Below are 27,594 nucleotides of genomic sequence, written 5' to 3' on the forward strand. Positions count from 1 at the left end.
CCCAACTGCCTTCAGATCTTTTGTAATGCAATATTTATTTGCTTTTAGGACAAAGGGAAACTCTTATACAGCACACCACAAACATACAATATATTGGGTTTCCCAAGAACATTACCCCAAACCCTAAGTCCCTTTTCTCCCCCTCTCCACCCCCATCCTCCCTACCAACACACATTTGCAGCATAACCATGACATTCCAATGACACAACAGGTTAACATAATGAACAAGGAGAAAGGTACAATAGATCAGTGATTTAAAACAAAAAGAGAATAACATGCATTAACTCCCTATTGCACATTTCTGAGCAACCTTTTGGTCTCTCTAATTCCCTTTAGCCAGTTTTGGACTGTTGAGGGGTTTGCATGGTTGACCCTAGCTGAGGATAGTTCTAAGTACAAGATATCTAAGAAGGCATGTAACCAGTGTTTCACCGAGAGATCATGTGGTGGTAGCCACCTCTGAACCACTAGTTTTTTGGCCCCAGTTATGCCTGCCAGCCACAATTTGCGTGCTTTCATTGTCATTGGAAGCCTAGAGTCATCAAGCAGAAGATGTAGCAGTGGGTCAACAGGAAGACTGATATTTGTCAGTGATGTCAATAACTTTATTACCTTGTCCCAGAAGAAGAACACATCAGGACAGTCATGCATTAAGAGAATGCATTAAACCTTAATGCATTCTCTTTGGGATAGTAGCAGTAAGAATTAGAGGTTATTTTCATCTGGAATCTCTTCTGACCTTCAGATCTTTAACAAGCTCCTTCCATGTAGTTTTGGGCTATTCAACACTTTTTTCATGATCATCCTCAATTCATGAGGCAAGATCTTGCAAATGGAGGGTGATAATGATCATTTTAGATTTCATCTATTTTCAAATAATTGGAAATAATTGGAATTGGAAGAAAATTGCATGAGCTCCTTACTGGTGGTCTTTTAACCTTGTGCAAGTCTACAGTTATGTCCCTAGCATCTTTTGAGCGCTCTTTTGGTCTTGCCCGTGGCAGCCTGATGGTGGAGAGGTTGGAATGGAAGAAACTCATTTTGTGAACAGGTGTGCTTTATACACAGGAGTAAGATCAGGAGTATCTGTAATGGATTGATTGATTCTCCTGGGTTGTAGAGGATCAAGTGCGTATTTCTTTCAATGAAATTCAAATCATTTTTATATAAGTTTTTATATATCATTTACTTCTGGTTGATAGTCTCCAGTAAAATGAAACTCTCATTAGAGAGTCTTCATTTCTTTGTAATTGAGCAAAATCACAAGTTCAGCAGGAGATTAAATATTTTCTTTGCTTCACTGGAGTAAGGAGGATGTACTGGTCCTCCTGCCTTACACTCTTCTCTGCTGAGCCTTCTCTTGTCGCACACCAGCTCACATTCCTTGTCACATTTGATTTCCACACTGTAAAAGGTGTTCACAATATTATCCCCACGTAAGACCTCACCCAGGTTCCTCTGTCTTGCAAATGATGAGTTCTCATTTGCAGAAAGGCAGGCATAAGGAACCTGGTTATGGGCGCAGCTCTAGAAACACAGAACAGGACTACAGGCAGCAGGGACAGTCCAACATTTTGAATGCATCATGGGTGTATATCATTTTCATCAAAAAGCAGATTTAATTCTAAATTGTAGTTTAGATTTTAAAATCCTGCTCATAGATCAAATTCCACAAATGTCTTTTTTTTACTCTTTTCTTGAGTTATTCTCTTCCTGTTCTTTACTTTCTTGCCAATCAAGCTGCTGAAACACCCCAAGGAGAGGTCAGATTTAGTGAGCGGAGGCCGCTATAGCAGTAATCCCTCTCTTACAAGGAGCCAGTTGCCCTTTCAACCACTGAAACAAATTTTCCATCTTAGCTGTTTCTAAGCTGTGAAGGGAGACGTGTTGTTGTTTATATAGAGATATAGTATAGTTTTTGTAGTAAATTGTAATACGTGAATCTGTCTGATTTGTGTCATACTACTCCATCACATTAACTCTTTCTGTGAATCTAGGTGTCTGTCTGCCCAGTGACAGCTGGGCTGAGCCCCATTGGATTAGCTGGACAGAGGAAAATGGATGGATGAATGGATGGTGGCTATAGTCACAGGACACAGTGAGTTGTGACATTACAGTAAGAATTCAGCTTCAGGAAGAATCCATTCATTTTATGTGAGTTTATACCACACTTGGCATTTGGGATTCACTAAGGTGTCCCCTGAGCTTTGAATAATCATTCTGAATTTTACAACCACAGTTATATCAACACCATCACAGCATATTGGCTGCGATTACCATATTTTGCTGCCTCATAACTGTGTCATTATGACCAATGAGAGCTCACAGTGTGCAATCCTACTGTTTCCTAGTCATTGAGAGCTGTATTTACAAACAGCAGATTTACTATGGAGCTGTCACTTCACTTTAGTTTCTGACTGGAGTTGAGCAGAACTGGAAAGAAGAAGTGGCGGTTAGGGGATGGCAATGGATGCATGGATGGAGGGTCTGACGGCAGGGGGGGTAGGAAAGAGGAAAAGGAATGTGCGGCAAAGTGTAGCAAAGGGGATGCATTGCTGAAAATGTCTAATGGAGAAGAAGGAAGAGAGAGGAAGAAAGAGAAGGAGTGGTTTGGTGGGGGGAGGCGAAATCCAGTATGCATGCTGGAAGCAAGCTGCTGTTACTGCTGAGATGGATAAGGCTTCTTACTGATGGATAAAGAATGTTACTGACTAATAAGAGCTTCACAAATTGGATTGCAACACAGCGGGCAAGATTAAGATAAGATAAACTTAATTTGTCCCAGATTTGGGAAATTCTTTACATATAGCCTGTCCAATGTGATAGAGCATAAACACACCATTCACGTGCAATGTAGAGTCGTGCATGAACTTAGAATAAGTTTGTAAAACATAAATTACTTGCTGCTCCAGATAATGTTGACTTTGAGGAGTCCAGCCCAGGTCTTAATACAGATCATAAGACAAGGGCAGAAAAGAAAAGAGGAAAGATAAAGTACAAAGACAGGGCTGTTGTTATTGCGTGTTTTCACTCTGTAAGGCACTTAGAGGATCTGTGCAGCGTGAAGGCTGGCATTTATAGTCGGGGGGGGGGGGGAGTAAAGAGGAAAGACATGGATTCACAGAAGAAGAGAGACTCTTTGTACCAGCAAGGTCAGCTTCAGCTCTTCCGACTGAGTTGTTAAGATGTTCTTACTACTCAGATAAATGGTCTGAGTAAAGGGGTCAACAAAGCTCTTGGCTATGCTCTCTCCTTCCTACTTCCCCTTTTTATCTTTACCTTCATGTTGCCACGGTGCGTCGGTAACCATCTTTGTCTCTGCTACCTCTGCAGTCAGGGAGACAAAAGGGGGGCGGGGGGACTGTGGCAGCCCAGAAAATCTGCTTCCCTTTTCCCTTTAGCAAAAGCTATATGAGAGCACTCTAAAAATAGGGGTGAGCAACTTGATTAGGAAAGAAGGGTGCACTTTATACAGAGTGAGACAAATGGCTGTAGGCACAGAGACTTCAGTTGAACATGGACTAGATTTTACTTCAGCAGCTTTGGCCTCTAAACAAACAGTACTGAAGTAGACCTGCATCGCTTTAATGTTCCTCCAAGCACTAGATGACAGACGACGGTGTGGAGTGAACCACATGGTGGGATTGGCAGGAAACCATTTCAACTGTCATATGGTATGGCACCAGCAGCTTTATATACTGGAAACTAGGCTCATTCATTCATTTTCCATAACGTTAATAATTCAGTTCCATTTATACAGTGCTGAATCACAATAACGGTCACCTCAAGGTAGTTTATATTGTAAGGTAATACAATATAAACTACCTTGAGAAAAAGGTAGAAAATCAGTCAGTCGACCCCCAAAAAGACAGACTGTAGAAGAGAGACAGGAATGAATAATAACTAATGATTAAATGCAGAGGGGTGTATAAACACACAAAGAATGCAAAACCTATGGCATTTGCAGCGTAACTAAAGGAAGATCCAGGGTCACCTCATCCAGCCCTAATTAGTCTGCACTGTCGTAACAGCCCCTGCATGACATTAAGGTATAAATGTAACTTATTCAGCATTAACGCCAACACAGTACGGAGCTCCTGGAATTGAGCGCAAAATGTTTCCATTTTCTCAAAATTCTTAAAATATGCTTTTCTCACAGAAACTCTATAAACTAGTCCTTGGTTAGGACTAGTTTATAGAGTTGCGCCACAGAAGCTCTGTGTTTCTGTAATCTGCAGTCGCTAACACAAATTTCTGTTGTTCATTCGTGTTTTTTATGTTATTACTATAAGCAGGTGGAGTTTTTAAGTTCACTTTACCCTGAAAACAGCTCTTTATAATAATAATTTTAAAAAAAAAGTATTCTTAAAGCTTTACTGGGATTCGATGGGTGACAAACATTTGTCATATTTTGGGCTCTTACATTATTACATTCAAGGTACAGGTACAGCAGAAAAGCCAGTAATAGTTAATTGAAGTCAGCCAGCTTAGTCACTTGTCTCTAATGATAGTTCCCTCCCTCATTCTGCTGGTTCTTATTGGGCCTCTGGTGCTCTGTGACTTCTTGTGATTGGATCTTGCACCGTTGGAAGGTATTTCCAATTATTGGCCTGTGGCTATGTGATGATGGAGAGAGCGAGAACACTAAAACAGTCAAGGAATAATGATGAGTAGAGAAAGGGAAAGAGGAGAGACAGCTAAGTAGTGCAGATCAGGAGAGGGAAAAGATTGCTTTGGGTAATTAGAGAAGTGACAACTTTGATTTCCACACGAGTTGGGGTTGGGAAGGTGGGGGGAGGGGGGCTTTCTTTGGCTCACTTTGGCAGCCACCCTCGCACAAATCCACCGTGGCCGAGATGAAAGGTGGTAAGGATCCTGTCGAAGCAAGACGAAAGAGGGGAAGAAATGAAAACGAGCTGCTGCATTGATAACTGCTGCAAAGATGAAAGACAGATGAGCTAGCTGTTAAAACAGCGAGCTGTCTGTTTGAGATGCACGCAGACGTGAATGGTGGCTGATGTATTTACATTGAACAAAAGAGCATGGTGGGTAGGTAAATCGCTTTCTTTTCCCTCGCGTTTCACATGAAGAGACAAAACTCGTCTGCAGTCTCTGGTTTAAAAAAAAGATGGAGGAGAAAAAAACAGATCCAAAACTGCCATCTTATCGTGTCAATTTTGTCAATTTTTGACTCTTTAACATCATCTCCCAGAAAAATAGACTGAAATTTGACTCTGCACTGGCATCACTTGCCATCTTTCCCAAACACCTGTTGGAATTGCTATAAAATCACAATTTGATCACATTTGTTAATAAAAGAACCGAACAAAAGAAAAAAAAAAACAGGAGCAAGTATTTAAGAACAACACAAGAGATGCATCTAGTAGCACGAGGTTACATTACATAAGGCTGTGGTTTCCTATGCCAATCTGCTCTCGAAAACACCCAGTGGATAAGAGAGCAATCCATCTAAAGTTACCAAATGAAAAGCAGAATGAGGCGAGTTTGATGGAGAGAGGTTTCTGTGAGAGGAGGAAGAGCGGGATGGCTGCTGGCCAATCGTCTCCAATGTAATCTCCATTCTTATGGATGGATTTCCAATGTGGGTGTCCTGTACAAGGGCATCTGGCTGCCTGCAGAGCTACATGATATGCAGTTGGCTCCTTGGAGAGTTGCTACAAACACAATCGCATGTAATCACACAGACATGGACGTTTGTACTGATACGCAAAGACACAGTGTGTGATTCATATGCTGGATTATCAAAACATCCAAATCTCCGACACTCTCAGACACACTCTGCACTCCTGGCATGCTGTGCAGGTCCCCTGCCTCCCCTACCTTGCTTTGTGTCTCCCCAGGGTGCCAGTTAATCAGCGTGCCTTTGCCTTGCCCCTAGCAACACAGCTGTGATACCTACCCAAAACCAGTCTGATCATAGCTTTTAATCCCGCCAATGCTCCAGGTGGCTGAGGACAGACACGTGTCTGTCCTCAGCAGCGGTGTTTCAGGGACATGAAGAAGCATGAAGTATAGGCTTAGGCTCATATTTGACATAAAGCGCAGAGCTGTGTCTGCTAAACATTATTATTTAACATAGAAGTCAACAATAACAAATCCATTCATAGAGCCTCACTTCTGGTCCTAGTATGAACAAAGATCATGATGCATCATGAAAGTCTTTGAGTGCATCAAAGACTTTCATGATGCATCAGGGCTATTATATTGTCAAACTGTATTCCTTGCATAAGTGTGTGGACCCTTTAAGGGAATATTTCCGTATATCTGATACACTGCTTTCCATTGGTGAACATTGGCTATAAAAGGAAAAAAAATACATCCCTCAAAGTAATAGAACCACTGATTCGTTTACTAGTTTATCACTCTCTCCCTCTCTTGTATATCAGATTTTACTTGAGCACCAGGTACGAGAGCATTGTTCCTCCATCTTTCATATCAAGCGAAGAGAACAGTCCTGGGAATGGAGTGAGCGCGATAATAGTGGAGAAGGAGAGGAGAAGGGCCCAGCTGTTTACTCTATCCCCCCCTCCCCATTCTTATGCAGAGCAGGCTTCAGCTGGTAGGAGCGAGGAGCGAGAAGGGAGAAGCGTCACTGTTTCACACAGAATGACTTATTTCTCTAAGGATCCGAATACAAACAGATGCAAACACACAAGCAGGACACAGAGGAATTTGGGTTTTAGAAATTGCAGTGTAGAGGACATTAAAAAAAACCTGTCCAACAGGACGTTGTGCCACTTTTTCCCTTGCCACTGCACATATGTTTTGCTAAAATTAAATTTATAGTCAAATTTTCTTTGTTGTGGTTTCCATCAGATCCTGTTTTTTTCCTCTTGTCCCTCTTTTTTTGTTTTTGTTTCAAGTGGTTAGGTAAGAAGCCTCCTTGTTGATTTCTCTGCTGTCTTTGGTTGCTGATGAGGATGTTGTCACTCACTCCTGATCACCAGGGAAGGATACACACATTTACATACAGTACACACTCTACACTCTGAGCATTTATTACTTTGCCTGCCACACACTTAGACTGTGTGGAAGTGCCTGTGTACTACATCTAATATCCTAGTAATAAACTTGCTGCGTCGTGGGGAGATGAAGAATACAGAGGTAAAATTGAGTGAAGGTAAATAAAACAAAACAAAGGCAGGGGATTAACGGGGCAAGTGAGAGATATGTGAGAAAAGGGGAGAAGTAACGGTGAGCTTGGATGGACAAGAAATGACAGCTGTGCATAGCGAATAGAAGGAGAAAGAACAGAAAAATAGTAGCTGAGGAAGAATTTATAAAGAACGAGGGAAACGGGAGATGAAAAGAAGGGATATAGGTGCAAGGGAAGAATAGGGCATGGAAGTTATTAGCAAACAAAGACATCAAAATTAGTTTTGGCAAGGGGAGGTGAGAAAAAGGACAGCGCCAAGTGTGGCTGAAGGATTGTTTGATAATAAGGGAAGGACAAGCAGAGAAGAAGAGCAGTTAGATGGAAAGGAGCAAGCACGAGGAAATGGATAAGTGAGTAAGACAAAGGAAAGGGATTAGAGAAAGAATGATGGAAACAAGAAAGGAAAGGAACATTTTCATGGAGAGGACACAGAAGATGAGGAGGGTGAACCCATTTTTGAAGAAGCCTGCCACTAGAGGGAGAAGTACCGGTGGATGATCATTATCCACAAATTATTTGGCTGGTAAAAGGGATCTTGTATTGGATTGTGTTGCTGGAAGTGGCTGATTCAGAAGTGAAAGTTAGAGGAGGGAGGAGATTTAGTCAGGGTTTGTGGATGAGATGGCAGATGTGGCAGTAGGAGGAGAACACGCATGCACACAATTGATTCATCTCACTAAGGACTTCTGCCTCCCACAATTTTGCTTTCGCTCTGTTATTATTTTGATTTTGCCGTTTTTCTGCAACCCCCACCATCACCACCACACCCCTCTCATTTGTCCCATCTTCCCCTCGTCCCTGTCTGCTGCCAGCGGCATCTGTCTCTCCTTCTCTAATTCAGTGATTGCAACAGAGTGGCCGTGTCATTTCTAAAACCAGGGTTGTATGTGCACTCTAATTGCCGTACTGGTTTTCCAGAAGTCAGAGCTGTGCCTGGATAATCTTAAGTGCGTGTAATTGCTGCATGAGCGTTTCCTTTCAATTTAGACTAATTTCAGTTTCAGAAAGAAAACACAGATGGTCCAAATGTTAACCTGCTTAAATAGATCAGGTTCATGACTTGAGGGTCTCAAGTCACTAAAAAGATCAAAATTCCAGACAAAATTCCTATTTTCGTCATCAGTGTGCCAGCTATCATTTATCCCAGGCTTCTTCCTTCTCCGTGCGTTTTCTCTGTTCAGATTTCATTATCTTTCGGCCCTCTGCCCCACACACAAACAACTGTTTCCCTTCATATACAGTATGCACACGTGGAAACGCATCTCCTCTTGCTTATGTGAGCCATTTCTACAGAGGCAGGTGTGGGTAGAGAGACCCCTGGGGAGTAGATGTAGGTACTGCAGAACTGAGAGGTGGTCTATTTTAGATCATTGCGGCACCACAGAGGGTGGTGCTAAGGGGGGAGTTGGGGCAAAATCAGTGTATACTTGTGAGGATGCAGGATGTAGCACTCTAAGCTTAGAGTGTTTACCGTTTAGACACTGTTCCCAAACCTTCCCTGAATCCCTGACTCATCTCTCTGCAGATAATTCCATCAGCATCTCCTGTCAGTATCCTGCTATGAACTCCAATTCAATCTATGTCCACTCTTTTTTCCCCCCTCAGACTGTAGCAAGTAATGCATTTTGGACACATTCCTACATGTCATATATTTTATATGTTGGTGTATATACTACATCCATATATATATATATATATATATATATATATATATATACATATATATATATACATACACTTTCGTGATTCTCATTTTTTGGTACCACTCGCAGAACTTTATCCCTCTGCTAGGACACCAGGGGATTCCCTGACCTCATTTTAGCTAGCATAGCTCTCAGGTTTTTGACAAAGGCTGCTGTTTGACGTACATAAAACTCCTAATTAATCCTCTGACTTTACCACCGCATTAGATTTTATTAAAACCCCAAGTCTGGTCACATCAGCCCTCGTCTTCCCTAATTCCAGCTCTGTCTCTGTTGACAGTGCTATAAGAGGTACAGCGTATGACCCCGAGGTTGATTGAAGTGAAGTGAGGGATAATAAGTTTGCACAACAGCAATGAAACTTCTTTGACACGTTGATGAAGTGATGCTAATTGCCAAGTGCCACTGAGAAGTGCTCCATTAATGCATAAGAAGGAAGAAAAAAACCTGAGAAAAACTCAGTGCTGACAGTTTCACTAAATCTTTTTTCTCTTTAGTCAGAGTGGAGTAACTGGATGTAAAGTGAAGTGATGCTCCACAGGTGGAGGTTTGCTCATCAGCAATGCTTTGTGTGCGGCAGGAACTTAAATATGTCTTCCTTGGAACAACCATGAAATGTGTTTTAATTCTCTGTGATTATGTCATGCTCATGTGAAATAACAATGGGAAATCTTTTTTTCTGCTTTATTATTTCATACTGTAATAACTGTGTTGTTTACTGACTGCTGATTCTGTGACTCTGTGACAGCTATTATAATTTAGCACTTCCACAAATGTAATCATACTATATCTAAATAATTCATAAATCTGTTTAACTTGTTAGTGCATTTAAAAAAATCATTTAAAATTCAAGGTAACTAGAATGCTGTTAACTTGTCTAACCAAACAAACCAGCCCGAAAACACATCCACAAGTTCTTCCTGTCCTAACTAAAGCTGATTTAAAGTACATAACTTGCTAAACATTTGCCATGTTGCCCTTCTAACCTCTAACCTTTCAACTTCCAGATTTGTGTAACCTTTTCTTAATTTGTCTTCTCCAAATTTCTTAAAGGGAACTTTGATAATGAGCGCCTGGCTATTGCTAGACAAAGAATCCCATACCGACTTGGTCGGGTAGTTGACGAGTGGCTACTCGACAAAGGTAATAAAATCCCTTTAACTCCACTAATGATCTAACTGCCTAACCTACCGTTAACCACCACTCTGGAAGAGGTGCAGTGCCAAGCATCAAGGGTGAATACGATCTGGCTTTTTCACACGACTGTGGGTCCATTATAACCCAGTGCAGACTTTAAAAGCCTGCAAATGACTGACTGATATATAATTAGCTAATTCTTTTGAAGTTTTTCTTTATCTCCAGTGATGGGAAGCCACGCTGCAAATGAGGTATTGTCAGAAGATATTTTCTTTTCCTCTCAGTTTTATATCTAGTTGTCAGTTAAAGCTGTTCACTGTGACAAAAAATTGTCATTCCAAAAAACAATTACCTTCTATAAGTTTTCGTTCCTCTGAAATATTGATTTGGAGATATAAAAAGGACCTTATCCAAAGCACCTTAAACTGGGGCTGCATCTCTTCAGAGAAATAACTCCCGAATAACCCAACATAACCCCGTAATAACCTGACCACATGTAAACAACCTAGTGAATCCGTTTGCTTCTTTCATGTGTCTTTTGTTGGCTGAATGTGAACTTGTACTGACTAATCACTCATGAAAACAGAGCAAAAAGAAAAGAATGACTATCCTCAAGGAAAAGAATCCCCATGAAAGTCACTAAAAGTTAAAGGGACTGTTGTGTTTGTTCAGCGTGTGGGCTCCATTTCTCGCCCAACGTTACACAGAACTTGAGCCACAAGTTTGTAATGCGATGCCATGAAAGTGACAATTCTTTAACCCTTTGAGTGCTGAATGTCCCAACCTCTCTGTCTTGTGCCGCGTGTTTGTGCTGCTGAAGGTGGTTGATTCTTATTTTTTTAAAAAGAAAGAAAGAAGAAGAAGTTGAGTTTCTACTTCAAAGACAACTTTTTTTATTGGTAACTAGCGCACACAGAACTCTAGCAAACTATTAAAAAAAACAGTACAAGGATAAGAATCTAAGACTTTACAGTAACATCTGCAATAGCTTCACTATTTGCATAAGAGATGTATTGCAATTATCATGAATTAAGCTTTTGAGGCCAGATACCTTTAGGGGGGTTCCTGAAATGGAATTGTGAACGATAAAACATGCACGCATGAATTCAGAAGATGAAATTTGTCTGCGAGAGCTAAATGAAGTATTCATGTGACAGACAAACAAGATAAATGAAGTGCTTGCATATTTATTTCATGGAAACAAAACAATCCTTGCATTCATTTCTAGTTCGAGGAAAACTGACTTCTGTGCTCTCCTCTGACATGCCGGGGAATGCACTTTTGCTGAGGGTAGTTAGGACACAAATCAGAATTAAAGAGGCTTGGGAGATGAAAGTTGAATGAAAAAGTGGATCAATAAAAAATGACTTACCCACTTATGAAATGATTTGTGCATGCTATGAAACTCTAAAGAGACTGAGCATTAAACTGAATCTATTATTCTCTTTCTTCTATAGTTTGATATGAGCCTGTATCCAATCATTTTGATGAGAGCTTTTGCAGAAAGTAGGCAGGAGAAATAAACAAATAAACACCCATTAAATCTCAAGTGCAGGCTTTGATCATTTTTGGGTGCATTTTGGGGGGTAAAAATCTGCAAGGTCTTTTATTTGTTAATATTATGGGATTCATTAAAGGAACGTCTTACACACGTCACGGACTGAAGAGGAAAAGTGGCTCTGGAAGATGCTGTTTGTAACTAGATTAGATAATGAATGGGGATTAGAGGACATTGCTAAGCTCAAAGGGTTAAAGCTGTTTGTTGCTTTGATAAGGACATGGAGAGAGATTTAAGCTAAGAAACCTCTAAGCAGAATCTAACCACCTAACAGCAAATCAAACTCCACCCACACTAATCGCTGGGGGCTTCTCTCGCTGCTACGTCGTCCGCGTTCTTAAATTGAAACGATCTGACTGATTTCCCAGCTTTGCCCCGCTGGTGACAAAATTCAGAGAGCCCTCAGTTATAACCGTGTTATAAACGATGCTTAATCTTTGAACATAATTTGCCCTGGATGCTGGTATCTGGAAGAACTTGGACAGGTTACGGCAGTCGTTCGGGACAAGAACTAAATACGAAGCTAACAATGTTCTAACTCCTGCTAAAAGACACAAATCTCCAAGTGGCAACATCTTCCCGTTGTCCCCATCTTGATGTAAAGCAAAACTCAGAGGGTTAAAACACAGCAAATGACTGAAGGCCAAATTCAGCAGTGACACAGCTGCTCTGGGTCATTTCAACAAAATGTGTCTAAGCAAAAATAAATGAAGGTCCCTTTAACATTTATTGTTTTCACTCCTAAAGAGATTGATGTATTTTAATGTATCCTTCTGTGTGTATTTGCTATGCAGGGTGAGTGGTATACTTGAACAAGACTTACACACTGGTTCGTGTGTGTGCGTGTGTGTGGCAAACAGCCGGGATCATTCATTCTGAAATGGATGGCCTGTAATGGTCCAGGCTGTGTTGCCAATATGGGGTTTATGGTCTCTGGTGTCCAGTGATTTTTCTTACATCAGCGCCTCAGAGGGTCTTTACATGTTTCAGGGTTCTTGACCAGAGTGAGGAAAACAATCAGCCCCGTGGGTCTCCTCTTCAAGTGCCTTTAGTGTTTCATCAATTCTGTAAAACTCACCAAGCATGGAAAACCTCCACATCTTTCAGATCTTATAAGTACAAATCTCAACGCGTTATTACCTTAATATGTGGACAGAAGTAAAAATAAGAGAGCTAATCGCCCGCATTCGCTATCACAAATCAGTATTTTAGTCACACCGGGATATAATGGAAATCACTGGAGCCAGAAGTGTCCTAAAGGAGAGCTGGGCTGTGCCGCTGCACTGTCTCACTACATCTCATTCTGAAGCCTTTATCCCATCTCCCCAACTGTGTGTGAGGCAGATCAGAGTTAGCATCTCTGGCCAACTCGGTGCCTGCTGACTAAATCCAAAACGGCAGCCATTACAGAGACCCAGTGGAGGGGAAAAATCCCAAGTCCCAAAAGTTTGCAACAGCTCTAGCCGGGACAAAACTTCCTCACATGTGTCCCCTTATTCTTCTTCTTGTGATGGGTCTGTCATCCCAAGTTTTCTCCTCTCTGTCTGCCTATCCTAACCCTCACTCTCCCTTCTTATCCTCCTCCTTTTTCCTCTGACCACCAATGCCAACCTTACCCAAAAAAAGAAAAATACTTGGCAAGTATTCTCCGTTTTTTGGGGGGGGGGTTTTTGCTAGAAACAATAAATATGTGTTGCGGCTTCCACATCTCATCAGGGAGCTCCACTAGAAAATAAACAGTACAAATAACCGGCAAGAATCAATTTCCCGTAGGTGTTCACTTTAACAGATGCGAAAAGGAAGGAAGCAAAGCGAAAAAAGCTCCCAGAGGAATTGGAACATCTTCTTCTGGCAACAACTCTATCCCTCTAGAGCTCCCCGGCAGCCTGACAATCAAGCCTGGAGTTGAGCTACACAAGTGCAGGGAGTAGAAGAAGGGAGGAATACTAGGATAGCAGGTCTCTGCAGGCTAAAACGCTAGAACTAGGTTTAACGTTCAGTGTTTAATGGTTTGGTGCGAGCGCCCCAATTCCCAAAGTGAAAGCAATCAAGTGCCCTCCGCTTGGTGTGGTGCCAAAGCCCAAATCAAATCTCCAGGCCAGGCATTGGTCCAGGGCTGCTATTCATGATCCCAGCTTCATTTCAGAGATTTTCTCACATCTGGCAGCAGTCAATTGAGAGTAAATCCATATGAGGCTGTCTTTCAGTAACTCCATCATAAGCTTTGCATCCCGCAGAGTTACTATGTTGTTTTCTCATTTGATCTCGCTGCACTATTACAGCCATATCTGAGAGAAGTAGGGGGAGACGGAATGAATTTTAACGTGCTTGCTCATGAGAAGAGAAGTGGCAGCGAGAACACGTCTCTTTAGTCTGAAATAAGGGACTCTTTACTGTTATTTCATGGTCCCCTACCATGAAATGGCCTAAAAGCAGTACAGTCACAGCTGGAGAGAACAGGAAGAAGGAAAATTGTACCCAGCTAACCACTGTGCTATCTCTCTTTGTCTCTCCCTCGACAGTATCACTTGTTTAAGATCCACATACAGATGTAGGATCAGATATAGAGCCACATCTGATTACATCCAATCTACTGTCTCCAGAGTACTTCACTGCACCGTCACAGTCTCACTGCCCAGAGCTTCCTTCAAGGACCTCAGAGCTTCACTCTGCCTCCCAAGACTTTCTGTCTATCTTCATGCTGCATTTGGCCCCTCATCGCCATTGTCAAACACAATTAATTCATAGTGTTCTACCCGAACCAACCCAACTTCTGGGGAGTAAAAAAGCAAAACGTTCTTAATTACCAAGGAGAGCTGTGCACCAAGGAGATAACTTGGGAACGCTTCATAATCGACTTTGTCAGCATCCCACCCCGCCCCCATTGTGCTCCTGCCTTCTTCGACTTTATCCTTTCCTATCCTTTTTTCTTTGCAGAAGAAAATGAAAATGGGGGAGTTCATGTTTGTTGATACGGATACTCTAAATTCTGCAGGCGCATGAAGGATTTGTGCGCAGAAACAAATACAGACTCTGCACGCTAACGGTCCAAGTTTGCACCCTGCACGTCAAAAAGGAGCGCATTGACAGAGGTGAATTCTGGGCCATCCCTCCCACCCTGCAAGAGAAAACATTCGGAATAGAAGCTTCTTGCAACCATATGGCATGCCTCCTCTCTGTGAGATAACAGGAGTAGAAGGAGGATGAGAGAGGCGTAATGATGACGGTGGTGGGAGAGAGATACTGCTCTCTCCAGCTGCAGTGCTTTTCATATCCCCTCATATACACTTAGATCATCCTTTACCACCATCCACTCCTTTCACTCTCCGGGTGCCTCCCTCCTGCTTCAGGTCCACAGGCAGAGGAAGGGCTAAACCTGGCTAGAACACAGCGCCAGGCCGCCGTCCCCTCCCCTCCTCGCCACATACATTTTGAGGGTTGCAACAGACATGCAACCATTATTTTTCTGCCTCCGACAAGCAATCTGTGCAATAGCAATTCAAGCGTGGCCTAAAACCAGCCCACTCCCTAGTTTGGCTCAACATAGATAGTAATTACTGACCACAGCTCGTCTGTGACAAGCCATTTCTCTCTAGTTGAGGAAGACTGAAGGTAGAAATGTGCTTTTACAGCTTCAGAGCATTTTACTTTTGGTCAAAGAGGTAATCTTTATCAAAGAGAACTCAGACTGCGGTGAAACTAGTGCCCATATAAAAGATTTAAAATGTGCAATCAGGTGCTGCATTATATCTTCAGGCACACAAAGAGGATACATTTATACTTTTCATGCAAGATATTAACGGTGTTTGTAGCTATTGCAAAAATCTTCTTGAATAGATGTTTGGTTATCATTTCAGTGTGTTATTTTTAGTTCTTACTGAAGTAAAGACGCTGAGGTCCACTGCACCCAGTCTTAGAGTCAGTGTGCACATAGAATCGCTGTGTGAAATGGACTGTTTTCGGACCAGTTGGCTTTTTTTCTGGGAATTTCTTTTCACCACCGACTTTGTATTTAGCCATGTATTAGGAATATAAAAGTGTCAGTTCAATCATTTTTACCATATTATAACTAAAGAAAGACAAATTTAACACCATCTATCACTAATCACAAAATTTTACAATTCTTAGGTCCGTTTTTACAATGTTGTTTTTGACAGCTGGGTATTTTATTTTAGTATTCTCACCACCTCTGTGTTAATGTATCCCTACGTCCTCTTTATGAGCACCTTCTGTGGTCAAACAGCAGGTTTGTGGGGATACACACAGCAGGAAGCTTTGGCATTAGTCAAGGAAGGTAGATATAAAACCCTGTTATAACTAAGTTAACCATGTGATTAAGTGGCTATACTTGAAAATCAGGGTGCAAAGCTGGAGGTGACTCACTAGTGCTTCCCGTGATCATTTAATATCCATAGTAAGCACTTCACTGCACTTTCTTCTTCTTCTTTTTTCCCCCTTTCCTTTTGCCTTTCATCTCACTACATGACTTACTCTCCCTTCTGCTTGCTTCTTACCGTCTTACTCTTGTGTGTTACTGTATGTCTGTCTCTGCAGCCACTCTTTAACTGCATCATTCCTCTTGTTCTTTTTATCGAGCCTGTCATGCACTCTCTCTATCCCCACCCTTCATGCCCTCGCTCTGTCTCTTTGACATTCGGTCCTCATGCACACTTGCTCTTTCTCTGTCCTCCTCGTCTGTCATCCTCCCTCGCTTCTGTCATCTCTTATGTCCCTATTCTCCAAGACTCTGTCCAACCTGTCTTTATCATCTCTTTTTCTCCAGGCTTGGGTAGATTACTCAGGAGTTTCACTGTGGCCAGCATTATAAGAAAGTAAATTATACATGTATGGATTTTTATAATGCTAATTTACTTCAAGCATTTCTTTTTGTTTTATTAAAATATATATGCTTTGTTTGAAGACACTGCTGAGGAAAAGCCCTGTGATAATATTGCAGGCTGGGGTAAAGTGTACTATAGCAGGGAGTCCGCATCTCCTGTCATATTGATTACCTATCAGCTAAGACAGGATGAAGGGGGTTGTGATTGTTGCTTATAATACCTTTAGAAAGAGTTGTTCCCACCTTTTCTTACCCCAATCACCTGTTTAGAGAGCTGCTGCTAGGATGCTAATGATGCTGAAGAACTGGAAGAGGTTTTCCAAGATGCATCATTTCTAGTTACAGTATCCTTAGAAATGGGGAAAAAAGATATACACATCTCAACAATCTCAATGGCTAACTGCCTTGGGATTCGCATGTAATCACGATATACCTATACGGTATACGATATATATATTGTATGTATGTAACTGCTATCATAAGGCTCCTAGATCATGTTGCTTTCCAGCATATTTCTATCCATATCATTTCATCACCAACAGCTTTTTTGTTGGTATGCAACATGTCTGTAGTCTGTATTCCCCTATTTGTTCATTAAATACATAGCCTATGGATTTAAACCTAAGGGCCATTATTTACGCTAAATATAGGTATGTAGTGAAGGAAAGAATTACATCTCATCGTTCCATAAAATGATGTTGTTTTGTCTCTCAGAGTGACACTGAGAGAATACGCTAAAAACAGGCCCAAACTGGTCTGCTCTCTCAGTTTGCATTTCTTAATAAGGCACCATCTGCATTTACAAGAAATAAAGCTTTTTTTTATAGCTGCACATAAAGCTACGTAGCTAAGACTACCTTGGCAGCTATTTGTAGATATCAGGTTGAACATAGCTGAAGAAGATGGATGGTTGTGCAGATTTTTCTGCTCTGGTGGTGCGAAAACTGATCATTAAAATCAATTTCCATGTTCAATTGGTACTGAACGACTGTAGCTTTAATAGTAATGTGTGCTTTTAGCCATCCTGGTAGGGTGGCTCATTAGACAGTGTTTGTTGGTCCATCATTTTTGCCTGAGATCACAATTATCAGATGAATACCCTGTTGCCTTCGATGTGTTCTAAGAATTTTAATCCTTATTCCAGGCTGTGAAGTTTAGCAGTATAATCGGGCATGAAATAATACATAATGGTTTGAGACAGTCTTTCACCTTCAGCTATACCTTGTTTCCTGTTATCTACCAATAGCTAGCATGCTAGCAAACCAGAGACTGTACATCCAATTTGGACTGGATTTTAACATTCAGATTTTGGAGAACTGAAATGGCACATGTAGTTTATTAGTGTTAGCTAACATGTTAATACTAGCGATTCACTAACAAAACTGAAGGACAAACGTGTTGGACTTTAATTTCAATAAAAATGCTTTAAAAAGCACCAACACTACAAACATTGTTGAGAGGTACAGTTAAATAGCCTACACCTGTTAGGCTGTAGCTTTTTAATGCTGTGAAGTTTAGCATTTTAGAATGGGAATATATTGGGACGTGTCTGTCAGGCAAAGCATTTTTCCTACTTAACATCAACATGTTAGCGTCCATTAGCATCCATTACATTTAGAGACATCTTTGTCGCTAAATGTATATACAGTGCACTCATGTTTGAATATGCATAGCCGTTTATTATTTTTGCTCGTAATTCTCACACTTTAAAATCTTTAATTATTTTCAGACATATGGGTATATAAACAGATAGAGGGATAGATGTATGAACTCCGCTCAGTCTCTGCAGTAGCTGATTACAGAAGTCTGACCATTCTGGTCTCTGCATTGCAGTTAATTAAGGCTTTGTGTATGGCTGCGGATGCCCATTATAATGAAAGGCTGGCTGTCAGCCCCTCGTCCCAACACACAAACACGCACATACACACCCCAATCCATTTAGCCCCTCTAACGCCACCACCCCACCCTACAGCCACCCCTATCCAGCTGCTTCCATCGTCTCTGCCCATTAAATGCCCATCACCTTAAAATTCCTGTGGAGAGAGGCAAAACACATCCATACACACTGAAATTGGTGAAACAGAGCCTCATCGATGTGTAACCCATGTGTGCTGTGCTGCTGCCTAATACACACAAGCACACACACAGAGGGAGAGGTGTATGTAAATAAATGTTGAGGAAATAGACACTACTTGAAAAGGCCAACTATCACACACATAAAGGTCATTTCACTGACACATTTCATAAGTTATTATATACATGCACACACACCCTCTTCTCTGCAGCAGCGCCACAGCCAGCTCTGTCATATTAAGCACCATGATTGCATGTCATTGCAGAGGCTTCTCTTTCTATCTTTCCTCGCCTCCACCCCGCCCCACTTACGCCTGCCGCCAAAATTGGTTCTAAAACCACATGTCACTTTTGATTTGACCCGGCAGACCCTGAAACAATAACTTCATCAGGCCTTGTTAGAGTCTCATCCTGAGCAGACAGCTACGAAAACAAACACTGATTTCCCTTCATCTAGTCTAGAGGGCACCTTTCTTCTTGGCTTTCTTTGTCTCATATGGGATGAGCACATAAATGGCCACAGTACTCTCATGTGCTCGAGGCTTTTTTTTTTCTTTCACAAAGAGAGGCATTAAATAGGTCACCCAACGGATGCTTGGACATTTTAAGAAATATGTATGATACATGAATGCATGTGCAGTGACTCTAGGAGGTATTAATAATCCTCCTTACTCTACATCATAATCATAAGCTGCTTGTCAATATAGCTTACTTATGACTGTGTCACTGGCTCAGAGTGTAACTCTGCCACCATTACACTTAGCTCCTGCGGAGTAAATTGTCCTATCTGAACAGACCATCTTGTGACTTGGAGTTTCACACCACACACAATAGAAAAACACCATGTCTTCAACTTGTCCACACTCTATGACCCTTTCAGTCCAAGTGAAGATGTTTACAATGGAGACCTTCTGGGCTGATTTGTGAACGTGTGCGGGGTGGGGTTAATTAAGGGGGCTAAAATTTTAGTGCAAGCGTGTGTGTGTGTGTGTGTGTGTTTAAAGTGAATCTTTGTGTATACACGTGCATGTATTTTCTCCTGTATTTTCCCGGCTGATGTTCGTAGTTTAACAGTCTGTTCATCCTTTCCTGTTCTATTTATTGCAGCATCACTCCCACACTAAACATGCTAAGTAATGATATAATAGAATAAGAGTCAGATATTATGTCAACAGCGCATATGCCAGACATTAAGTCTCATTATTATAGAGTTAGGGGACAGGAGCCTAGTCCCTTGTGGGACCTTGGTCTAATGATCTGATAATAGGCTGACATGTGTAATGGCCCTCATCGAGGAAACAGATTTATGTCTTCAGCACTTCTGTAGAGTCTACGTACACACGTAGATTAAACATGCAGTTTTACATTTACGTACCAACGCAAGCATTCATTGACATAATTCCTCTGATATTCCCGCACACCTGAATCTTATAAACAGGTCAACACACCCATATAGATGAAGAGTAAATTATAATTATAGTGGTGAAGAACCCTCTCAGCTCTCCTAATTGAAAGCAAATGGGACCTGGACCTGTCCCCAGCGTCTGATGAGAAGAAAGTTGTCACCAGCTTACAGTCTGATTGAAACCATGAAACAAGCATTCAGAAAGTTATTCAGAGCATTTGTTATTTAATTGAATCACATGCAGGGAAGTCACTGTGAGAAGATTACTTGAGCAGGAGTGCCAGCAGAAGCGCTGAGGAGTAATCTCCCATACCTGCACAAGACGTAATAAATGTGCGTACATGCACACACGCAACCACATTCATAAACACACTCCCTTCAGGCCCAAGATTCGTAGCCCACCATGTCTACTGAGTCAATATTTCACTCCCAAATGCACACATTAGCGCAGTATCCCTTTCACGATCAAACACACTCTCTCTTTCCTTACAGGGATTGATTAATCCATAAAAAACCTCTTTAGCTTCTCCCATCCTTCTCCTCTGAGTAATTACCTCATAAGGACTGTTTTTAACCCACATCCTTCCAACAGTTTTCCTCTAACCTGAATATTCCCCGATGTCCATGTGAGTCTCACTAGGGGTCAAAGATTGCGTCAGTCTGAGTGTTGGGGATAAGCAGGCACAGTAGGGATGCATGCCTGTCGGAGGGGGAGGAGGGGAATAAAATAAAATCTAAACGGATGTCAGTTGGAGAAAATACAGGGAGAAAAATTATACCTTTCAGACTGCCCCCACTCTGCCCCTACACCACAAGACCTGGTGACACATTAGTATTGGACCCTGGTTAAACGGTTGACTTTGTCCTCTCTTCATCCATCTATCCATCCAGATGAATGGTAATGACCACAGAGAGGAACAGCCCCTGCTGAATTAAACATTTTCTTCCAATGAGAATCTCATTTTCCTCCTTTAGATGGCAAAGCAGGGTGATGGTTTTTCCTCTGGCAGAGATACTTTATCATTGTGCAGCTCATGTGCATTGGAGGTCAATGACATAGACCCAGCATTGTTCTAATATATTCCATCTCAGGGCAAATGAGATGCATTTTGCTGTGAACCTTCAGTCTCAGGGTCAATCCGCGACTGCTCCTGCAATCTATTTGACTGCCAGATTCAGGGTGCTTTTCTGGGAATGTGCCACGTGACTAGCTCCATAATGACTGCAACTGCAGCAAGCCAGGGTCCAATCTCCCTAAAGTGTTACCCAGGAAATCCCTTGTGATTGAAACACTCCCCCTATCTCCTCCGATTCACTGTGTTTCATGTTGAAGCTCACCTGAAGATCATGACCTGATTTGTATTCTTTGCCCCTTTCTTTCCTTCCCCTCTTTCATGACCTCTCTTCTTTCCGCTTCTCTCTCCTCCTTCTTCCCTCCGTCTTGTCATCTGTCGCATATTAGGTCGCCAGCTGACCATCTTCAACAGCCAAGCGTTCATCAAAATCGGTGGTGGAGAGAAAGGGCGCCACTTCCAGGGCCAGATCTCAGGCCTGTACTACAACGGCCTGCAGGTCCTCAAACTAGCAGCCGAGGGCGACCCCAACGTCCAGACCCAGGGCAACCTGAGGCTGGTGGGTGACGTGCCCTCGGTGCTGACTACCGACACCACCTCCACCACCCCGCTGGCTGATATGTCCACCACAATCATGGAGACAACCACCACCATGGCCACAACCACCACCCGCAAACAGCGCTCGCCAACCATGAGGGACAGTGTGACACAGGTGAGCAAAGTGAGCTAGTGATGCCAGCTTGTTTATATGATTCATAGAGAAAAATCAAAAGGCTGCTGTTTGAGTCACCGAGGCAAGAAGATGCTCTGGTGCTGTGCATTGTGATGGACCATTGCCAGTTAGTTTTAATTGGCTTTTTAAAGTTTCCCCAAAATCCTCGAACTGCTGAAAACAATATTTGAAAGATTAAACAGCATAGCCAAGTAACCAGATGGTTCTTCTTACATGAAGAGATTTCAAAAGAAATCAGATGTCAGCTACAAGGTCAAACAGTCACATTCTCAGCTCTGTGCTGTGTGCGAGTTTCCCCTTGTTAGCCATCAGCTGTATTCAGATGGTCAAACAGCCCTCAGCTGTTTGATCCATCCATTAGACCAATCAACACTGCGGTTTTGATTTTCTTTAAGAAGATGTGGCTGACCGGGATCCTAGAAATCACTGCTCGCTGGTCGAAGGCAGGACCATCTCGAGAAGGAAATCTTGCTACACAAAGAGCACCAACAATAAACTTCCATTTACGAGTCTACATCGTGCGCATGTGAGAGGCTGTGATTTATGCTCTGATGATTATCCACATGGGCTAAAGGCACATATTACCAGCACGGAAAGCAACAATTAGCAAACAGTAGGGGACCTTTTCCTTGCCCACATGCAAGAAGATGGAAGAGGCGGGCCATCATAAAAAGACCTAATAACAAGATCCAGGAGGGGAATACGCTCCAGTTCACATCCAGCATCATTAGCTATAAACTGTGTGCTGTGCAAAAAAAAGTGTGATCCAGGCCATGAGAGGAAGCGCTGAAAGCTTGTCGCCCATGCTCGTGGATGTACTGTACGTCAGCTATATTTGGCGCTGTAGAGATTTTGTACCTTAATTAGTTGAAAGCTTTAAAACCTGTCAATTCCATACTTTCAATTTCAGCTCTATGGCATACTTTTATGGTGTCGCGGAAAACACAAAAGCGCGGTGCCAATTACTAGTGCTTTCCTCTTATTCAGTTGTGTTCATTAGCACTCTTCATGTCCACAGAGGCATATCTGAGATCAGTCAGCGAGCCACTCACACTCTTCCCTGAAAACCATGATCAGCAGATCCAGAATGTGTTTAGATCTTTGTCCTTTTATCATCGTCTCAAACCTTCCTATTGTGCCTCATTTTGGTTAAATGTGGCAGTTCCAATTAGACTAAAGATAAGGTGAAGCTGTTGGCACCGCTGCACAATAGATGCAAAGTTATACTGCGAGCACCCAGATTAAAGAAAACTTTTAGTTTTGCAGCAACTGTTTTTCTTGCTTTCTTGTACATTGATAAAAGTCAGCCTTAATGAGGCCTCCACAGGCTCATCAAACTAATACTTTGATGGCAGTTGACAAAATATGAAGGTGCACTTGTCTCAGTCATGGTTATCGCTGCCACGGAAGTACAAACAAAAAGTTTTGGACCTAAAACCTGTCAGAGCTCCTTCGCAGTCAACAGCATCTTGATTGTGCCCAGTTGGCACAATCAGCTGGTCTGTGATTTAGTGTTTCTCTCTCTTCTCTTTAAACATGAGATCAGTGGAACATGGATTTAAGATGCCGCATGTACGATGCACTCGGTTCAGTGTCTCTGGCCTCCAGACTTCTTGGCGAAACCTGCTCTCCACGTTGAGCGTATAGCGAGCTTTAAAAGCATCTGTCTGTGATGTGAAATTGGCAGCCCCAGACTGCCCCGCTCGATAAATTATCCGGAAGCATTTTAGGATAGCAGAGGACTCTTGAGTGTTGTCTGCCTTTTGGTTGTTACAAGCCTTAATGTGTATTCCATTTGCTGACTTATGTTTATGTTGGGTCATAAAAAAGCACGGTTCCACCTTTAGAGTGCTTTTTATTGCTAAGACTCTATTTTTTAGATAGTGTACACACATTTTAATGGCTCCATCTTTATGATTATTATGCACCTAGCTCAACCAAGTGTATTGCCACAATAGACAAAAATAGCATTAAGGATATATGCTGGCGAATCAAAAGATGTTACCTATGAGTCACTATGCATGTACTTTAATGATCAAACAGGCATTTTTCTGTGTGTAGAAAAGCCTAAAAACATTAGCGCTGATCATACAGGTGGTCCCAGGTGTGGTACCTCCTCTGTCCCCCAACCCAAAGGAAAGACAGAATAAAGCAACAAAAGAATAACTGTGAACACAGCTGTAGTCTAGCAAAATTAGGCAAAACCTCTTGAAGGGTGGAGGATTACATTGATTTTTACAACAGCTGAGAGGCACCAGACTGTATGAAATCATTTATATTTGCTCTTTTAAACACCAGGCTCTGTCCTGGGAACGTGCCTGTGGTGAACTGGAAGTGTTGTTTGTTTTCATATTTGTGGCAGGAACAGCAGTTGAGGGGGAAATGGAAGAAAACAGTGTATTTAGTGCGAGCAGCGGTGTGTATCGAAGCTGAACAGACAAGACGGAGCAAAAACCCATACACGACTCAAACTCAATCAGAATCACAGACTATCACTGTGCCTGGCGAAAATTTGGGATACGTGAGTCACAATCTTACAGGGTATATGAAGACAGGCGTAGCCAATGTGACATTATCCATTGGTTTGTGAAGCTCTATTTTTGAAGGTCTAATTTGAAGGGGGAGGATCTGACTTAGAGCCCGTGTGCTGTTATGGTACCAACTTGTCAGTCGTCAAAGGAGCTTGCAAAGAAAAGCGTCTGGACTTCTTTAAGTTACTTGAAGACGTTTCACCTCTCATCCGAGAAGCTTCTTCAGTTCTAAGGTCAAATGGTGGAGAGTCCCAGATATAAACCTAGTGGGAGTGACCCCCCCCACAGAGGGACAAAAGGACCCCCTGATGATCCTCTAATCGCCTGAGCCAAGGTGTGAAACTGGGTGTGGGTCCCAATCAGCCAGAGTTTCGGGTGAGTTCATTGTGAAACCTGGCCCCACCTTATCATGCGAATTCCTGAGATCAGATCGCCCAGGATGTGAGTGGGCATTAAGGCGTCTGGGAAGGGATCTCAAAACTGGATTATAGATGGCAGAGAGTTGGTGTCGTAAACCACCGCCTCTGTTCAAAGATGGTCGCTCACAGTGGACATAGATGGCTTCCATCTATAATCCAGTTTTGAGATCCCTTCCCAGACGCCTTAACGCCCACTCACATCCTGGGCCATCTGATCTCAGGAATTCGCATGATAAGGTGGGGCCAGGTTTCACAATGAACTCACCCGAAACTCTGGCTGATTGGGGCCCACACCCAGTTTCACACCTTGGCTCAGTGGATTAGAGGATCATCAGGGGGTCCTTTTGTCCCTCTGTGGGGGGTTACTCCCACTAGGTTTATATCTGGGACTCTCCACCATTTGACCTTAGAACTGAAGAAGCTTCTCGGATGAGAGGTGAAACGTCTTCAAGTAACTTAAAGAAGTCCAGACGCTTTTCTTTGCAAGCTCCTTTGACTATGATGACCTGGATGACTGAGAACCTTCACAGACAACTTGTCAGTCCCAATGTACGCCCACCCAACCCTGCTTTACCATCCTTCCTGACACTGATTCAGAAAATAATTTACAAAATAAACATCACATTGTGTTCGATAAGACTCGACACTTTAGATCATAAACTCGGGACTTATTTTGCAGCCAGTTAAACCTTCAGTCCAAAGCATAGACAGCTGTATTAGAAAAGTAGCTGGTTCTTTGGTGAAACAGAAATTAAATGACAAGGTCCATACAGCAGGAAACATTGAATAATGCCACTTAAGAGTCTGTTATGTGCAGCATTAATAGCAGTTGAAAACTAAAAATCAGATAATTAAGAAAACCAACTTTTCTGGAAGAAGTTTAGATTAATTCACAAATCTTTAGGTTTTTGTTTCTGGGTTTTATTGACTAATCATTTTGAATTATATGGTGCTGTAAATCACCCAGGAGGTGATGGTAGCTTGGTTTACTTTAGCGATTTGCTTGTTTTTGTCAAAATAAAAACTTTTTTCCACCTAAAAAGAAAAGAATGCAAAAAGAGAAGGTCCTCATGGAACTACATGATTCCAGATACTCCCTGCCTGTTCAGTGGCCATGTCTGGTTCACCTATTTGAGACAGAAGAAGTGTAAGTATACAACAGTTTTATGGACTGTGCCTCATCCTTTAAACCCCAAATGTTTGTATCTACAGTAAACATTTTCTGTCAGTTAACAAAAGCTTTCATTTTTATACTTACAGTACAGTCAGAGTTCGCAGAACTTTCTGTAACTTTACACATTTATTTTTTCATAATTCAAGCCCAAAGAGTTGTGCTGATAGATTTCTTCCATTGCATTTCTTTTTCTTATATTGAAATATCTCAGTGAATAAATGTGCACTTAAACTTCTGTACGTCAGCATAAATGGAAGTTTCGCCAGTCCAGCCGCTTAAGATCGAAGTGAGCTGTATGTGGCTCATGATGTGACTTTAACATCCTTGCTCTAGATCCGTCACAGTCATGTGGTCAGATTAGGAATTGTTGCCTCGTTGTTTTTCCTGTTCTTCAGATGGATAAAAAAACAAACATGGCAATGGTGTATTAATACAGGAGTGGCAGAATCTAACTATATATGAGCAGAAACTTAAATTTCAATTTCTCCAAAAGCTCTGAGCTACCCGCCGCGCTGTAGCTTTGATCATAGTGGAATAATGTGCTTTGATGCTTAGAATAAAAGATCTACCTTTTGATGTGCATGCGGGGGTCTGATTTATTCTGCTTTTTTACCCCTTGATACTGTGGGTTTCCATGAAACAGTTGGAAGTCATCACTTGTCTCGATCTGACCCAAATTTGGTGTCAGGATGTTATAAAACTAAGATCACAAGCCTCGCCCTTGCTGCTGTCTTAAGCTGAGAGCACTCCCAGGTGTTTGCCATCTCTCTCTGATTTGTCTGGATGGATAGAAGATGGTTCAAAGTCCTTGTGGATGCTGCTTGGAGATAGTCAGCGGGGCTGTTTTGGATGTTCCAGGGGGGTCAGGTAAATTGGGGTTTAAAAGTGTGTCACAGATGTTGCACGAAATTACAGCCATCATAACTCCAGGAGGCTGAAAAAAACCTTTTGAAATTCAATCAGTAAGACATTGTGTTATAAAAACTCCTTTTTTCTTTTCTTTTAGCTTTTATGGCCACAAACACAGCCCGACGTGTGCATTTATTGATGTCCTGGTTGTTTAATTTAAAGGAGTGCACATTTTAAAGGATTCATTATGCGCTGTTTATATCGAAGCAGCTGCATGGATGGAATACGAATGTAAGTGCATGCGTGATGGAGATGTTGCTGGGAAACTGAAACGGGATCATTAGGACCATTTGACAGAGCTAGGTGATGTGAACACACACTCAAATGGACACAGCGTAATTAATAAATGATTATGCCCGTGCCATGGATTAATAACAGAGCGAAAACTCTGCGAGGCAGTGAATCAGTTATGCTGATAAAAGCCCTCCATTTTCTATCAGATGACCCCCATCTTGAATAACAACCAGAGGCTGAGAGGAGGCGAGGGCAGGATGTTTGGGTGTCTAGACACGCAGCTGTGTGAGTCATGCAGCAGTGAGGACAAACCTGGGCTACTAAATTGGAACCACCTTGTCAGATTTAATCTGCTTTCATTTCAAGACCCCCGCTGTTGTACCCGCTGTACTTGTAAACCTGGCACAACAGGCTCCATGTCTACTGCTTTCTTTATCGCCTACTTCAAATGTCTACAAGCTCAAGGTCAAAAATAATCCTATAGAGACCATAATGGAGATAATCTACTGCATGTGCTGAAAAGTAAAAACAATTGTGCAATAGAGCCTTCAATGTCTGACACTTTTGCCCACTCACTGGAGCTGACGCGCTGTTTCGACAAGCTGCACCTCTTTGATCGGCGGCGTTG

The 27,594-nt window shown here is 42.1% G+C and overlaps 1 protein-coding gene across 1 annotated transcript in view; it reads left to right on the forward strand.

Annotated features, from left to right (window-relative positions):
• Positions 1 to 27,594, forward strand: part of nrxn2b (neurexin 2b) — a 655,677-nt gene that overhangs the window by 614,669 nt on the left and 13,414 nt on the right. The window contains exons 16-17 of the mRNA XM_085400466.1: positions 9,934 to 10,023; positions 21,356 to 21,678. Of these exons, the coding sequence (XP_085256592.1) occupies positions 9,934 to 10,023; positions 21,356 to 21,678 (413 nt within the window). The remainder of the gene's footprint in view (positions 1 to 9,933; positions 10,024 to 21,355; positions 21,679 to 27,594) is intronic.

This window comes from Rhamphochromis longiceps, linkage group LG3, assembly GCF_057381845.1.
Source record: "Rhamphochromis longiceps isolate RC_006_pf linkage group LG3, R_longiceps_female_GT1.1, whole genome shotgun sequence".
Taxonomy (NCBI): Eukaryota; Metazoa; Chordata; class Actinopteri; order Cichliformes; family Cichlidae; genus Rhamphochromis; species Rhamphochromis longiceps.